The sequence below is a fragment of the Urocampus carinirostris genome, chromosome 11 (genome assembly GCF_059441175.1).
Source record: "Urocampus carinirostris isolate Australia breed hairy pipefish chromosome 11, RoL_Ucar_1.0, whole genome shotgun sequence".
Lineage (NCBI taxonomy): Eukaryota > Metazoa > Chordata > Actinopteri > Syngnathiformes > Syngnathidae > Urocampus > Urocampus carinirostris.
This window is the reverse complement of record NC_142359.1, coordinates 31490886-31507391: the sequence shown is the minus strand read 5'-3', so window position 1 is coordinate 31507391 and position 16506 is coordinate 31490886. Positions and strand designations below refer to the sequence as shown.

The window sequence follows — 16506 nt, the reverse complement described above, 5'->3', positions numbered from 1 at the left end:
TTGTAAAGCGCTTTGGGAGGTCATTGACTTGAAAAGCGCCATATAAATGCAGACCATTTACCATTTTAAATATACAAGTATCTTTCACTTTCAAGATGCTTATACGAGGCAAACAAAACAGCACTTATATTGTGACCATCCACAAGCGTCTTTGTGAGAGAGCAGGGTGGGGGGGCAGAGAAAGAGAGAGATAAATAGAGTGTAAGAAAGGGAAATGAGAAAGAGAGAGGGAGAGAGAGAGAAGAGAGAAAGAAGGGGGATAAGTGAGAGAAAGTGAGAGAAAGTGAGAGAGAGAGGAAGAGAAAGAAAACAAAAGGAAAAGAAAGACAGAGCAAGAAAGGGAGAGATATAGAGGGAATGAAAAAGAGATCAGGAGAAAAGGAGAGGGGAAAAGAAAGCACGAGATAGAAACAGGGAGAAAGAGTAAGAGGGAAAATAGATGGAGAGAAATGGAGAGGGGGAGAAAGGTAATGAAAGTAAGAAAGTAAGAAGATAAATGGGAATATGAAATGAAATGAAATGGGCAGTAGCTCAGGAGGTAGAGCGCTCGTCTTGGGATCAAGGGATCCCAGTTCGAATCCCGGCTCGCCCGTGTTACATGTTGAAGTGTCATTGGGTAAGACACTGAAACCCTAATACCCCCAATAAGCAGGTTAGCGCCTTAGATGGCTGCAAGGCCGCCATTGGGAAATGTGGAGCACATTGTAAAGCGCTTTGGGAAGTCATTGACTTGAAAAGCGCTATATAAATGCAGATCATTTCATTTCATAAATGGGAATAAAAAGATAGAAAGGGAGAAATAGAGAAAAAGAGAGGGGGAAAGAGAAGGTAAGGTCAAAAGAAAGAGCGGGAGAGAAAGAGTGAGAAAGAGAGGGAGCGAAACAAAGAAAGAAGGAGAAAGCGAGATGGCTTAAGAAAAAAACAGAGAGAGAGAGAGAGAGAGAGAGAGAGAGAGAGAGAGAGAGAGAGAGAGAGAGAGAGAGAACTGGCTTATTGACGAGAAGCCGGCTCCCCTCGCTCACTTGAAAGAGCCAGCTCATAAAGCCGCTCCGTTCTTGAACGACTCGTCACCACCCAAACTACCGACTGAACCTCTTTTTTCCCATCGAGGACAATTTGCACTCATTTACTCTAGTGCGGTTGTTGCTAAGTGCATGTCAGGTTACACGGCAACTTGCAATGCAATGAAAGCCGCGGCAACTAGTGGAAGTGTGCTTTAAGTACTTGTACACGAATAAAAGATCATCTAAGTCCATTGAGAAGCACAAACAATCCATTGGAAACATTATAGGCTCAGTTTTGCAACAGTTTAATCTTTTTTTAAAAAAAACAACGATTAGATGTACAAAAATGTTGCTTTGGAAAAACCACGCAAACACACAGCCACTCTGGCCCACACGAACATAAATAAATTAGTATCATCTTTCAGTGTTTTTTCAAAACAAAGGCACACAGGTACACTTCAGATTTTAAACCTTAGTTGGTCTTCTACCTACTAGACCAGAAAACGTTGAATTCTCACTAGTGCAATTACATGTTCCACATGAATTTCACATATTTGCATAAGTAGCCCAGTGATTAAAAAAAAAAACTTTTTATGTGAACACCACAGTTTAAAAAGGGCTTCAGCATACGGCGTTCAAATATACATTAGCGGCAAATACTGTAAAACTTGGTCAAATATTGCTCAGCCAAAAAAGGCACACACTTTTGCAAACCCTGATGATATCAAAGGAGGGCACGAGACGAGACCATGTAAACTTTTGAGGTTACAGTATTCCCAGTTAAGATAAAACGGAAAAAAGCTAAGGGTGGGACACACAAATCCATAACAAGGAAACAAAATAAAAACGAAAACCACCCTAAATACAGTGCCTAATGAAAGTATTGGCCTCCCAAGAACATTTTGTCATATTGCCACATTTCAGACTTCGGACCTAAAGCTAAAAATGGAAACTATTTCCTAAGAATCAACGAGATGTTAGACATAATTGTGAAGTGGAACCAAATTATTTTAACATTTCATACTAAATTTATAACGATAAGGCTAAAATTGTCCCTCTGTTCTCTCAGCTCAGCCAACAGGCTCCATGGTGACTTCTAAATGATCCAATGTCGACCTAATAACTAACAATGGCAATAGAGTGCATTAAGTCTCAGTTTAAATGCACCTGAGCAGACAGCATCATGAAGACCAAACAACAAGAGTCAAAGCAGGAATGGGATGCAAGATTTTGCAAAAATTTAAACATCTCCCAGGGAACAATAATATAAAAATAAAGAAGCATAAAACGACTGCAAACCTACCAAGACATGCCAGTCCCAATAAACTTTCAGGCCAAACAAGGTGAAAACTAATCAGAGAAGCAACCAAGAGAATCATGGTCAGATTGGATGACCCACAAGCATACACCGTTGAGGTGAGACAATCTGCATAAGACAACTATTAGTTATACTCTGCACAAATCTGCGATTAATGTAAGAGTAGCAAGGGCAAAACACTTTCTGAAAGAACACCAGGCCCATTTGGCGTTAGCAAGAGGCCACACGGGAAACACAAATAACATGTGGAACAAGGTGCTCTGGTCAGATGAGACCAAAATCGAGCATTTGGGGCTGAATGCAAAGCGTAATGTTACACTGCACATCACCCTCAAAACCCCATCCCTACTGTCAAACATGGTGGTGGTAGCATCATGCTCCATAATTGCTTTTCTTTAGCAAGGATTGAGAAGATTGTGAAGATCTAATACAGGGCAATTATGGCAGAAAATCTGCAAGAGGCCTAAGAATGGGGCGCAGGCTCCCTTCCAACTGGACAATGACCTGAAACATTTGGAAAATCTACGATGGAATGTTAAAAATCGAACAATATGTGGAAAAGTAAAGATAAAGAAGTGGCTTGCCTAAGAGCCAGATGATCAACATCAAACTTTTAAGAGATTGAGCAGTTTTGAAAAGAAAGATGGTCGAATATTTGTTTCAAGATGTGCCAAACTTATAGACACAAACCCAAAAACTGTCTGCAATTATATAGCGCTTTTCGAGTCACTGAAGACCTCTCGAAGCGCTTTACAATGTGCTTCACACTTAACCATTCACACACTCAAACATTGATAGCAGGGTCAGCCATGCAAGGCAATTACCTTCTTATTGGGGGCAATAGGGATTCAGGGTCTTGCCCAAGGATGCTTCAGAAAACAACACAGGGGAGTCGGAAATTGAACCTGCGACCTCTTGATCTCAAGATGAACGCTTTACCTTCTGTGCTGCCATAATTGCCCTGTATTAGATCTTCCCAACCACTCTAAGACATAGATCTTCCCAACCACTCGGAAAATATTTTGAGTTTTTCATCTATGAGTTTGAAGCCTAAAATCTGGCAATATGTCGAAAAGTTCTTGGGGGTGGAAATACCCTTGCAAGGCACTGTCAAAGACATTGAAGTTTCCATCCAACCCTGACAAAATAGAATACCTGAATAATAATGACACATTTATGACCACTTGAAAAACAAAAGACATATTTTAGGGTGAAAATTGCACTGCAACTCCCCCGTGTCAAATGTCACACATAGGCATGAAAAGCAAAATGCTTTTTACGTGCTACACATGAAAAACAAACAAACACACGTACATTAGGTAGTAAGACCACCATCTGGAGGGAGGGTCAAGGGATAATCATCAATTTGCACACTTCTTGCTACATTTTCTGCTGCTTTTGAGGCGCTTTAAGAAGAACAAATGATAAGAGTGCCAAAACTTGATAGTGTACGTATTTCAGTGCTTGTGCAGCCTCTATTGCCTTCCCACGGCGTCTGCTGAGGGTTCTTCTGCGTAACGCTGTCTGCAAAACAAAGAGTGGAGCGCTTGAATGCACCGCAGAGCGAGGCAAAGGTGAGAGAAATGACAAAGTAATTATAGAGGGCGTTTTAACAATGAAAGGTGTGCATGTTGGAGCGTGCACATATAAAATGGGGGATGAAAAAGTCACTTAGATGTTTTATTTGTTGTCGGATTTAGAAGATTTATTGTCATTGTCAAAATAAGCAACGAACTTGGTTTGGAGCATCCATTCTTACAATAATTACAATAAAATACAATAAATACAGAATAAATAATCCAGACTAAATATCCATAAAACCCAAAACCCATTTGAAGACATTAAAAGTGAGGACATGGAACCATGACTAAAAGCATGGGGCCTAAAGTGTTCTCTGTCATGATTACCGATGTGAATCACCTGTCCCCGCTCAGTTGGCGCCAACTGCCGTGGGTTCTGATTGACTCAATGTGAGTATTTGAACCCAGTCCTGTAGATCCCCTATTGTCAGTCCGTCTGCGAACCTCAGTGAATACTAGGCAAGCCTTTTTCGACCCCGACTCCCACCTGTCCTGTTTTTGCTCCCGTCTGTCTCCGGCTACAACCTGTTTTGCCCCTGACCACGTCTGTTCTACCGTCCCGGCTTACAACCCCTATTTGTTCCCAACTACGTCTACTCTCCCGTTCTGGCTTACGACTCGTTTCCGACCCAGACCACCTATTGCTCTCCCAGTCCCGGCTACCGACCAGTTTTCCGCCCCTGACACCGCCATCGCTCGCTACGGAAGTTCCATTTCCGTGTTGGATCACAATCCGAGTACAAGAGCAACTTGCTTCCCGCGCCCAGCGAACACCGGATCGTGGACACAGCATTTCCTCTCTCTTTCAATAAAACTTGTGGTGAACGTCAAGCAAGTGGGTCCTGTTTCCGTTCCGGTCCTGACAGTTCTCCATTTGGGCCCCAGTCCTGGTTGTTGAGTGCAACATCCCGGTTAAGTGCGATATTCAGGTGATGTACAGGTTTTACTTTAGATGCACTTGACTTGATTCTGAAACAGTTGTGCAGAAGTCAAGTCATGTTATTTGTATAGCCCTTAATCACAAGGAGTCTCAAAGGGCTACACCTTACAGACTTTTATTGCACCATCCCCTGATCTAAAACCTACATGAGTGCAAGGTAAAACTTAAAAACCTCAACAGGAGTAAAATAAAGAAACCTTGAGAAGGGACCACACATGAGGTAATCCCGCTTCGAGGATGACCACGCTGCAACGGATGTTTAATAAGTATTTTATTGCAGAAGAAGTGCTTGTCTTATTTTTTTACTGTTATACGTTTTTACATTGTACTTTTCACTTTATTAACCTTAGACTTCATTTCCATAATTTTATGCAAATGGAAAATGTTTCAGTTGTCACCTTGACTCGTTAGTTTTATGGGCAATATCCCGGGTCGGGTATAGTTTTAATTTCAGATGTAAATACTTTATATTAGAGATTTAAATACTTTTTATACTAGTCTACTTATTCAGTCGATATATTGTCTTTTTCAACTAGAGTACAACAGTAATCTCATTGTAGCAATACAATAATAATAAAAGTAAATCGGATTCTGAAAGTGTTTAAAATTAGACTGAAGACACACTTATATTCAATAGCTTGTGATTGAGGCAGACCTCATACTTTTGTTTTCCTGTCCTTTCCTGCTGCCTGGCTGGTGGCAGAGTGAGGGGGGAAGACAAACCGGGGTGAGTGAGCAGACCTGAACAAAAACCTGAACCTGAGACATGTCATCATCTGGAACGCCTAGCTTCCCGAGATAGTCTTCAGTGTCTTGGACTTTTTGAATAATTTTGGTAGAGCGGCATGGTGGATGATTGGTAAGCGGAGATTGTTAAGCGTGTCAGGAGCAAAGTTCTGAGGTCATGGGTTCAAATCCAGCTACAGCCTTCCTGTGTGGAGTTTGCATGTTCTCCCCGTGCACTCTGGTTTCCTCCCACATTCCAAAAACAAGCCTGTCAGGTTAATTGGCCGGTCCAAATTGTCCCTAGGTGTGAATAAACGAGTGACTTGTCTGTCTCTGTGTGCCCTGCGACTGGCTGGCAACCAGTACAGGGTGTCCCCTGCCCACTGTCCGAGGATAGCTGGGATGGGCTCTAGCACCCCTGTGACTCTACTGAGGATAAGCATTGCAGATAATGGATTGATGGATGGATAGTTATTACCTATGGTTGATGTTGGGTACGTTTCGTGTATTGTTACCCAATGCATTAACTTTTTCAATCTTGACATCCTGGAAGGGGCCTTACATTGGCACATTGTTTTTTCGCGCTTCAATTATTACTGGTTCACTGCCTTATGCATTTTTATCTTGCATTGGGTTCCTGGCTAAACAGAGGAAGATGCTTTTTATCACCAACAAAGTTGGACCTCTCTACCTGCTAAACTTGCTCAGAAGCTGTGTGCGGGTCTCTGGCGCTCCCGAGTTGCACCCTGGTGCTTTTTCAAAAAATGTTGATCTATGGTTTCTGTAGGACAGAACCGGAAGGTAAATGCAGTTTTCCTCAACATCTACATGATGGCAGCAAATTATCATGGAAAGTGAAGTGGATCAGGTTCTCAATTCCTAAAGTTCACTAATCTGTAATAACCTGGGTTGTGGGGGCACCACTTCCTGGGTGTGTCTTGGGCACTCATCCCTTTTCAGGCCTGTATTTTGAGGAGGGTTCGCTCCCCCACATGAAACAGATCATACTGGTTTCCATGGTTAACAGCAACAAGAGAAGCTTCTTGATCTGACTCAGATACAGCGCCTTCATCAACTGGTCACTGTTGTTATTTAGTGACCTCAGCACTGGCGGGCAGCAGCAGATGATAATACTGATACTAGATCCTAAATCGGGCAGCACGGCGGGGCAGTGGTTAGCGCTTGTGCGGCACAGTTCATGTCATGGGAACCTGTCGTGGGTTCAAATCCAGCTCCAGACTTCCTGTGTGGAGTTTGCATGTTCTCCCCGTGCTTGCGTGGGTTTCCTCCGGGCACTCCGGTTTCCTCCCACGTTCCAAAAACATGCATTTCAGGTGAATTGGCCGGTCCAAATTGTCCCTAGGTGTGAATGAGCGAATGGGTTGTCTGTCCCTGTGTGCCCTGCGATTGGCTGGCAACCAGTTCAGGGTGTCCCCTGCCCACTGCCCGGAGATGGCTGGGATGGGCTCCAGCCCTCCCGCGACCCTAATGAGGATAAGCGGTACGGCTGATGAGATATTATTATTATTATTATTATTATTATGAGATCCTAAATCACCGGGGAAACACGTTTTCATTTTGAAATCTAGAGTAGGCCTGGTTTGTTCATATTCATGTTGTGTATGTTGGCTTTTTCTTGAAAACAGACTTTGTGGTGATGACGTTTGCTTTTGGGACATACTAAATCGGGCAAATTGTCTTTTTTTTCTTGAAGATGTGCAAGAAAACAGCAAATGTATTTTTCAAATTCAACTGAGAAAAACTTTTGTCTATAAGGTCTGCTCAGGAACTTAAAACTTACACTATGCACGGATGGATACGACTGACATCCACTACATATTAAATTAAATCGTCTTTATTGTCATTGAGGTTAAAGATGTCTGCATACCGTCGGTTAATTCTCCTCATGCTAAGGTTTTTGAGTTTTTTTTTCATGTAAGTTTTAGATCTGGGGATGGTCACTGGTGATCCGTACACCCCCTTTGAGATTTTATTTGATTAAGGGCTATACAAATAAACACGACTTAACTTTCTTTGGAACACTGAAAAACTGCTAGCAAGGATCAAACTACCCCTGGGGCCATAGTTTGGACGTACGGTGCGTTCAAAGACTAATTCCAACCTGGTATTTATCAGCTCCTCTTCCGCTCACTGGACCTCTCCCGCCGGACCTTCAGTGCCCCGAGGCGGCTCATCGCTTTCGTTTCCCCCAGAATAGGACTTTTTGGTGGGACACTCGCTCAGAAGATCTGACGGGAAGGAGAAGAAGACGCCCTAAGTTAGGGAACTCGTTCAAAAGTAAATCAGTAAATAAAATGAGAAAAAAAGCGAAAGTGCTTGTTTGGAGACGGCAGGTTTTTTTTTTTTTTTGCTTCATAACGATGTCGAGTGATGTATCATTCGAAAACGAGCTGGCGTAAAGAGCCGACTCACCATTAAACGAGAGGCGGTGTTATGCCGAGATTTGCATCCCCTCGCTACTATAACCACTTTTACCTCGTTTTATCTCACTTTTATATCACTTTTCGGGAATGTCAAGGCAAAGATATAACAAAAAACACTTCGTCTTGCATTTGTTGTGAATGTAATACAACTTAATCCATTCCGTCTTTGTATTCGTTGTGAATGTAATCGAACGGCACATCGTATATAAATCACTTTTGACAACTGTTATGCACTCTACCATAAAGCTTATTATGCTGAAATAAGCTTTATGGTAGAGTGCATAACAGTTTCAATACGAGCGATTTGAATAGAAAAAGGCAAAATAAACATGTTACCTGCTCAAAAGTGATTTATAGACGGTGTGCATTACCGTTTGATTACATTCACAACAAATACAAAGACGGAATGGTTTAAGTTGTATTAAAAGTGGTTATAGTAGCCAGGGGCAGGGGATGCAAATCTCGGCACAACACCGGTTCCCTGTGGGATGCTTTGTTTTCTCTTGAGAGCGATCAATATGCAGATTTTTCTAGGGATTCTGTGTTGTGGAATCAAATGTCTCAATGCCCCCTCTTCTACCCCCATTATTTCTTCCTTCTTATATTTCTTTGTTTTCAAGCGTTTGACTTCATTTTCTTGCTTTTTGTTGGGGTTGCTTTTTAAAATCTAGTTTTCCTTTAAAAAAAATTATTGTTATTTTTCTATTTCCGAGCTTTTTTTTGTTTTTGTCTTTTTACTGTTTTACTTTTAAATTTTTTCTTCTTTTGTTTGTTTTTTCCTAACGTTCCATTTTCTTTACTTGTTTAATTTGCTGTTTCCTCCTTTTTTCTCTATCTTTCCCTACAGTTTTTCTTATTGTTTCTTTTCCACAAAATTTTACTTGTTTTTTCTTGCCTTCTCTTTATTTCTTTAGACTCTTTTTATCTCCTTATTTTTCTCTTGTGTATGTCTTTTTAGCTTTCCCTAGCTTTTTGATTGTTTTCTTGATCTTTCCTCTTTTGCTTTATTTTCTTTATTTCTTCTTTTTTACTAGCTTTATTCTTCTTTCTTCCCTTCCTTCTTTCTAGCTTTTATTTATCTTCTCAACGTGTTTCTTTTTTGCCTAGATTTAATTCCTGTTATTGCTTTTCTGTCTTTTTTTTAAGATTTCCTTTATCTTTATTCCCCTTTTGTTTTTCTCATTTTATATTGTTATCCTAGCCTTTACATATTTTTTCTTCTTCATTCAAATTGTTTTATTCTTCGGCTGTTTTGGTAAACTGAGTCAAAAATTTAAAAAAAGGCGCAATTATCATCACGAAAGTTGTCACCTGCAGCTTCCGATGGTCGTTTTTTCTTGAAAGCGTCCTTATTTTGGCGCCGGGGCGTTTCCCCGGAGTGACCCGGCCGCGGGCCCCGCCTCCTATGCGGCGGCCGGGTGTAGAACTCCGGCGCCTCCCGGTCCTCCGTCCACTCAAAACCCCCAACCGGGAGCGGCTTATCTTGCACCGGGTCGAAGTTGTAACGCTCCGCAAAGCAGAGCGCGTCGTCCCGGAGCGAGTCGCTCAAACAGGCCCGCATCTCCTCCGGGTCAGGTGCTCCGAAAAGGTTCCTACAAACGGGCATTCGGCCTCGGTCCTGCGGCCGCACTTCGACCCTCTCCAGCGGCGGACTGGCGTTGGAAAGGCGCACGTCTGACATTTTGCCTCGCACATATGACGACGCGCAAATCAAAAAGCAAAATCCTTTTTGCGTTATTCCACAAGTCAAAGCGGGGATGCCGTGCGCGTATTCCAGTGCGCCATGCGGGGGAGAAACAGGGGTGGGGGCGAGGAACGACACTCAAAAACAAAAAGGGAATAATTAAATTGAAAAGCTGTCAAGTTGTTGAAAAGGCGTCAAAGGCGCATTGACAAGTCAGTTTAGAGACGCCAACATGGCGTTGAAGCGAGTGAAGGAGGCGAGTGTACGTGAAGGACTCTTTAAACGCTGCCGAGCTCCCATTGGTCGGTTTTCTGCCTTTGTCCCGCCCACCGAGCGCCGTGCTTACAGTGTGTCAACACACGAGTAAAGGGAATTCCGGCTCTTTTTTAGAAATCCGGCTCTTTCCGCTCGGCTCACTGAAAAGAGCCAGCTCTTTCGGCTGCCGAGCGGCTCTTCAGATTGAATCTGTGCTTTGATCCATACACGAGCAACTGTTGTGAAACATTATGCGCGAAATGACTTGAAAAATTGAATCGTCTTTCTTGTCATTGATATCAATGTTGTAAAACATTGTATGCAACGAGACATATCACTCCAGGGCAAACAGATCAAAAAGACTTTAATGAGACAAAAGGTAAAAGATAACAGACATGAGGGGAACAAATTACAAAAAAATTAAAAAAAGAAACAAATGACAAATAAACTAAAAGGGGAAAAGAGTAAAAACGAAAAAGAAAAAAATGCAAGGAAAGGGTAAAAGGCTAGGGAAAAGTAACCAAAAGAATAAAAGTAAAGAAAAATCGGTCAAAGGAGAAAATAAAAAAGAAAGCAAAAACTCAAAAGCTAGGGGAAAAAAAGAAAATAAATGAAAAATTGGAAAAAACAACAAACAAGAAAAAAAAATGCAATAGAAAGAAGAAAGAAGCTTGTAAAAAATGAAACGAGAGAAGATGTATGAAAAAAGACAAAACACGTAAAAGAAAAAGTGATAAAAAAAAGAAGTAAAACGCTATGGAGAAAAGGAAAAACATACGAAAAATAAAATAAAAAATGAAACAAGAGAAAAAAAGGAAAGACAAAACCAAGAAAGGGAAGAGCAATAAAAAGATCAAGGTTCAAAGCTACAGAAAAAACAAACAAACAAAAAAAAACAGACAAAACAGAATAAAAAACCCAGGAAAAAAAAAGCAACAAAAAAAGAGAAAATAAGAGAGAAATAGGAGGTTACTAATGAAAAAAGATGTTTACATTTTTTCATCATTATACTTATACTATAATAATAATGTAACATTATGCACAAAATCAACTTACACTTTAAAAAAAAGTCTGTCATTCTACTAAATTACAATAGCTCTCTAAAGTGAACTCTTAACAGATTAAAACTTTTTATACTTAGCACTTTTAGAGTCAAGCAACACAGAATCCCTGAAAAACAACATGTTTTGTTTTTTCCTCATGCTGAGGTTTTTTGAAATTTTCCTTGCCCTCATGTAGGTTTTAGATCAGGGGATGGTGTAATAAGAGTCTGTAGTTTCCACTAATCTGTCGTCTCTGTAGCCCTTTGAGACTCTTTGTGATTAAGGGCCATACGAATAAACATGACTTAATTTTTTAGTCTGACGATAAATAAAATAAAACAATTAAAAAGCTAATTGTTACAAACGTTAACACTGAAAAACACAGGACACATAAAGTGAAATATTACCTAATTTACAAAGTAAGATAAAATACAAAACGATATTAACCCTTTTATACTCAAAACACGGAATCCATGGGGGAAATGTATATTGACCAATCACAATAGAGACAAAAAGTGTCTCGAGGGAGTCGGCTCCCGTCGGTAACTCAAGAGTTGTCTTATAAAGCCATCTCGTTCGCAAACGACTTATCACGACACCCCACCCACACGAGACACCGGGGAGCTCCAAAATCACTCCTTGCCTTTAAAATATTTTTGTTGAAACTTTTGCATATGTGTTCCTTTTTCTATTTTTTCTAAATTCGTACAACCCACTCCCGCTGTACAAAACAAAAACAATATGTAGCGTTTACGTCACAGTTAATTTTAAACTCCTCGTCAAAAAGCGCGCAATCGGCTGCTCTTTATGGCGTCACACATAACCTTTCAACGTCATAAGGACTAGTTGACTTTTTGTCTCTAATAAAACGAGTCAAACTCAAGACCCATAGGTCATTTGTGGCTCACGAGACAATGCTGAGAAGCACAAGAAAAAAAAGAGCTACATTGCGTCAATGACTGGCCGTTTTAAATACGTCTACTGGATGTCGCCAAAGCCAGGCACCACTTGCAAAATAGTTTAATCGACCGGAGAAGATTGAGGAAATCTGCTGCAGTTTTATTTGACCTAAAATAAAAGTCATAGATGTGCTGTTTAATGCCACAGGAAAAACACACACACAAAAAAAAAAAAAAAAAAATATATATATATATATATATATATATATATATCTCATCTCATTAGCTACACCGCTTATCCTCAGTAGGGTCGCGGGGGTGCTGGAGCCCATCCCAGCAATCATCGGGCAGTGGGCAGGGGACACCCTGAACTGGTTGCCAGCCAATCGCAGGGCAAACGGGGACAGACAACTCACTCGCTCATTCACAACTAGGGACAATTTGGACCGGCCAATTCACCTGAAATGCATGTTTTTGGAATGTGGGAGGAAGGAAACCCACGCAAGCACAGGGAGAACATACAAAATCCGCACAGGAAGTCTGGAGCTGGATTTGAACCCATGCAGGAGGTTCCCAAGACATGAACTGTGCCGCACAAGCGCTAACCACTGCGCCGCCGTGCTGATATGGCGGCGCAGTGGTTAGCGCTTGTGCGGCACAGTTCATGTCTTGGGAACCTCCTGCATGGGTTCAAATCCAGCTCCAGACTTCCTGTGCGGAGTTTGTATGTTCTCCCCAAGCTTGCGTGGGTTTCCTCCGGGCACTCCGGTTTCCTCCCACATTCCAAAAACATGCATGTCAGGTGAATTGGCCGGTCCAATTTGTCCCTAGGTGTGATTGAGCGAGTGAGTTGTCTGTCCCCGTGTGCCCTGCGATTGGCCGGCAACCAGTTCAGGGTGTCCCCTGCCCACTGCCCGATGATTGCTGGGATGGGCTCCAGCACCCCCGCGACCCTACTGAGGATAAGCGGTGTAGCTAATGAGATAATGAGATGAGATATATATATATATATATATATATATATAGCACCTAAGTGTCATTGCAGAAATTTAAAGAAGCTTTAGCGCCTTTCTATAATATATATGGAATCTCACATCAAACTTCCCATATACAGGTAAATGTTTTCATGAAAAAAATAACAAAAAAGAGACTTTAAATTATAATAGCAATCATTTAGTGCTTCAATACTCTATTTGCCACTTTCTAGTCCGCATGCGTTCCCCCCCCCCCCCCCCCCCCCCGAGTCAAATAAACTGTAGTGGAAATGAATTCAATTGTTTTTATCTTTACAAATGTAGTTGATAAACACTGCAAGGTTAAATCTTAATGAGGGAAAAATCCTTGAAAAAAACAACCTCTGTTATCGTTCTTTAATCTGATTTTACATCCCCGAATCACAGTTTAATTGTGAGCCTCTAAAAAGATCCCCAACTCTTCAGGTGAGGCACAATTTGTATGCCATTATTTTCCAGTTTTTCTAGCATGTCGACCTGAGCAAAATAGAATAAGACACCCCTGTCTTAGATAATAACAATTTGATTACTACTTATTAAGGAATCTGGAGGGAACCTCAAAATCAACTGAAATTAGTGTAGATAACTGGTCATCAAACTGAAACAGAAATGAAACTTGATTCCTCATCCAACACCTTAATCCGAATAAGAGTGTTCTTTTCCTGTAATTCAGGTTAAATGTTGTCTGTTGTCCTGTTCATTAAAGAGTGCAGTATAAACTATAGTTTTTTTTCCCACTAATAGCGACTGTACTGTAAAATAATAATTAGCAGAGAAAATGTTTAGCCAATAAGAATGAAGAACATAATGCACAACACAAATCAATAAAATGGCAAGACTGAAAAGTGAAACGTCTTGTAACAAGGGTTCACTGTATTGAAGCGTGAAAGACATATAACATTGTGGTCTCCCTTAAAAGTGATAGACTGTTAAATGGTCGAGAGGGGCCTGTTTGTTTTGTTTACGAACCATTGGTGATCAAACCTTCGAGGTAATGGGTACCGTACCGTTTTAGTAAGACAGAGCCCCTGGCATGCTTAGTTTTGTGGGCAATCTTCTCCCAAAAGGCAGTTTTTCATTCTGAGAAAATTCGAGATCATAGTTAAAATATTATATATGATACAATAGACCAATGCTGTCAAAGTAATTTTAGCTCAGGGGCTGATAGAAAAAGCAGACTAGTAAATTAAAGAGAAGGAGAAAATGAGAGAAGAAAAAGAGGAGGGAGACAAAGAGAGAAGAGAACAAGAGAAAGATGGAGTAAAAAGAGATACACCAAGAGAGAGAAGGAAAAAAGAGAAAAAGACCAGAATAAATAACAAAATAAAGACAGGGAGAAAGACAGAGAAAAATAGGAAAGAGACAGAATAAAAGAGAAAAAAAACTAAGATCAAAAATAGAAAGAGGAAAAAACAAGAGAAAAAAGGGGGAAAGAGAACAGCAGAGAAAATAATGAGAAATAAATGACAAAAGATGAGCGAAAGAGAAATAAATGGAGTAAAAATTAAAATTAGAAAGTGATAAATGGATAGAGAAAAAGAGGAAGAGAAAAATAAATAGAAAAAAAGACATAAACAGAGAAAGAAAGGGAAACAGAGGGATAGAAGTCCAGCTACAGTTGCTTTAAAAGTGGCGCCTGGCTTTGGTGACATCAAGTGGACAAATTTAAAATTGCAGCTTGTTTCTCTCTTGTGCTTCTCTCACTCGTCTTGCGGCCTGGATTAAATCTGTTAACGTGCCTGACACGGCCTGCAGGCCGCATGTTTGTCACGCCTGCTGTAAGGAAACTGATGTACAGCAGCGGGTAGAGACCTATGGTAATTCGCTCTGAACTCCTGGTACGCCATAGGAAAACAATAAAATAACAAAATAGTACTATATATACAGTAGTAAGTACTACTTAGGTGTAATATAATAGCACATGAATAAATAACATTATAAATAAATGAACATGTAAAGGAAAAATTACATTTACTTACTTTTGGAGTGACATGACTTGAGCTGGTCGAGTGCAGTACAGGGTGGATGCAGGGGGGAACTTCGACAGCGTATTAGAAATGAAACTGATTTTAACCTTCCTCTTGCGAGGATTGCAAAGCCATTGGAAGATTTCATTGCCTAAATCGCCTCCTTGTTTTTAAACATAATCCGATCGTTTATTTCAGTGGTCAGCAACCTGCGGCTCGAGAGCCGCATGTGGCTCTATAGATTTGTAGGAAAATGTAAAAAGATGGGGTAGCAAAATATATATATGCATTTCTTTGTAAACTGTTTTCTTAAGAATACATACTGTATTAAACATGGAATAACTCGTGTTTATGTTTGAATCACCTGCTCTTTAATTAAAAAAAACAAAGTTTTTATAAGATTTTAAATTTTTTTGCATCAACCGATTTGGTTTGGTTGTAATTTGGTTGTTCATTAAACATCACCGACCGCAATTGTTAAACATTGGTTGCAACAAGTATCAAACACAGTTAACGGAAGTAAGCATGCCAAATCCGATCCACTGGCCCACTTGTGACATATGATCTACAAAAAGGCATTAGACTTTCCCGCATTACCACACTATTTTCAGTCATGGTGTAATTCGTCTCTGGTACCATGAGTAAAAATAGTGTGATGGGATGAAATCCGATGTCTTTTCATGTGTCGTGTATATCACTCGTGGCCCAGTGGCTAGGATTCTGCACGCACACTGCTGCTATCCAGGTTTGATTTCCATTGCATCCAACGACACGTTATACACGAAAAAAACACGATACGAGCAATTTAAGACTAACAAATAGCAGGTCTAACTTTTGCCACACTTAAGAGTCACTCGAAAGATCATCACTCGATTGTCGCCACATGGCAACGATAGTTTACCTTGGTTCAAATTCCTCCTAAAATGATCCTGACCTACAACCTATTGCACAGTTAAAGACTCGCCAGCTAACTGTCTGGACTTTCCTGATAAATTACTCAACAGGCTAGCAGAAACAGCCGCGGGCTGAGTAGTACTAGCTTCAGCATCAGCTGACAAAGCAGAGCTGCTTGATCCAATTAAACAGCAGCAGCCCCATAAATGGCTTGATTAAATCGTGGTAAATCCACTCAGTGCATGCTTAGAGTTGTCACGTTAAAAAAAATAAAAAAAACAGTCAATTGTCCCTTTATGGGAATCTTCCCAATACATTGCCGGAGGGGCTTGTTGTCACGTCCTAACATCAACTGTTCTTTTACAAAACATCTTGTGACAAACACAGAGGTGAAAATAGATTTTGTATTTTGAGGGAAAAAGTAATGTTTTTGAAAGGTCAGCACAAATATTTTTTTAGCTCCACAGGAGTCGAAAATGAACAAAACATGCCTCACAAGTTGTAACATGGTAATAAAAATTAACTATCAATGTATGAACCTCTACTGAGTCTGAGGAATTAACTCATATGGATTCACTAATTACTAGGTCAGTGATTTGAGTAAATTTAAAGGGACAGTGTTTTTTATTTAGCGCCTCCCAGTGGATAAAAAAACAGTATTGATTTTAATAAAAAAAAATACATGAACTATATAAATGTGCACTTTTTAAAATAATGGTAGGTTGAGAAATTTGCCTTT

At 40.5% G+C, this 16506-nt stretch overlaps 1 protein-coding gene across 1 annotated transcript; it reads right to left on the bottom strand.

Annotated features, from left to right (window-relative positions):
- Positions 1–1293: 1293 nt before the first annotated feature.
- On the bottom strand, positions 1294–9957 carry cdkn1ba (cyclin dependent kinase inhibitor 1Ba). The gene is made up of 3 exons (XM_088348358.1): positions 9324–9957; positions 7691–7817; positions 1294–3846 (listed from the first exon to the last, which is right to left on the bottom strand). Exons 1-2 carry the CDS (start codon positions 9691–9693, stop codon positions 7717–7719), a joined length of 471 nt encoding a protein of 156 aa, XP_088204484.1. The 5' UTR covers positions 9694–9957; the 3' UTR covers positions 1294–3846; positions 7691–7716.
- Between the last annotated feature and the right edge of the window lie 6549 nt (positions 9958–16506).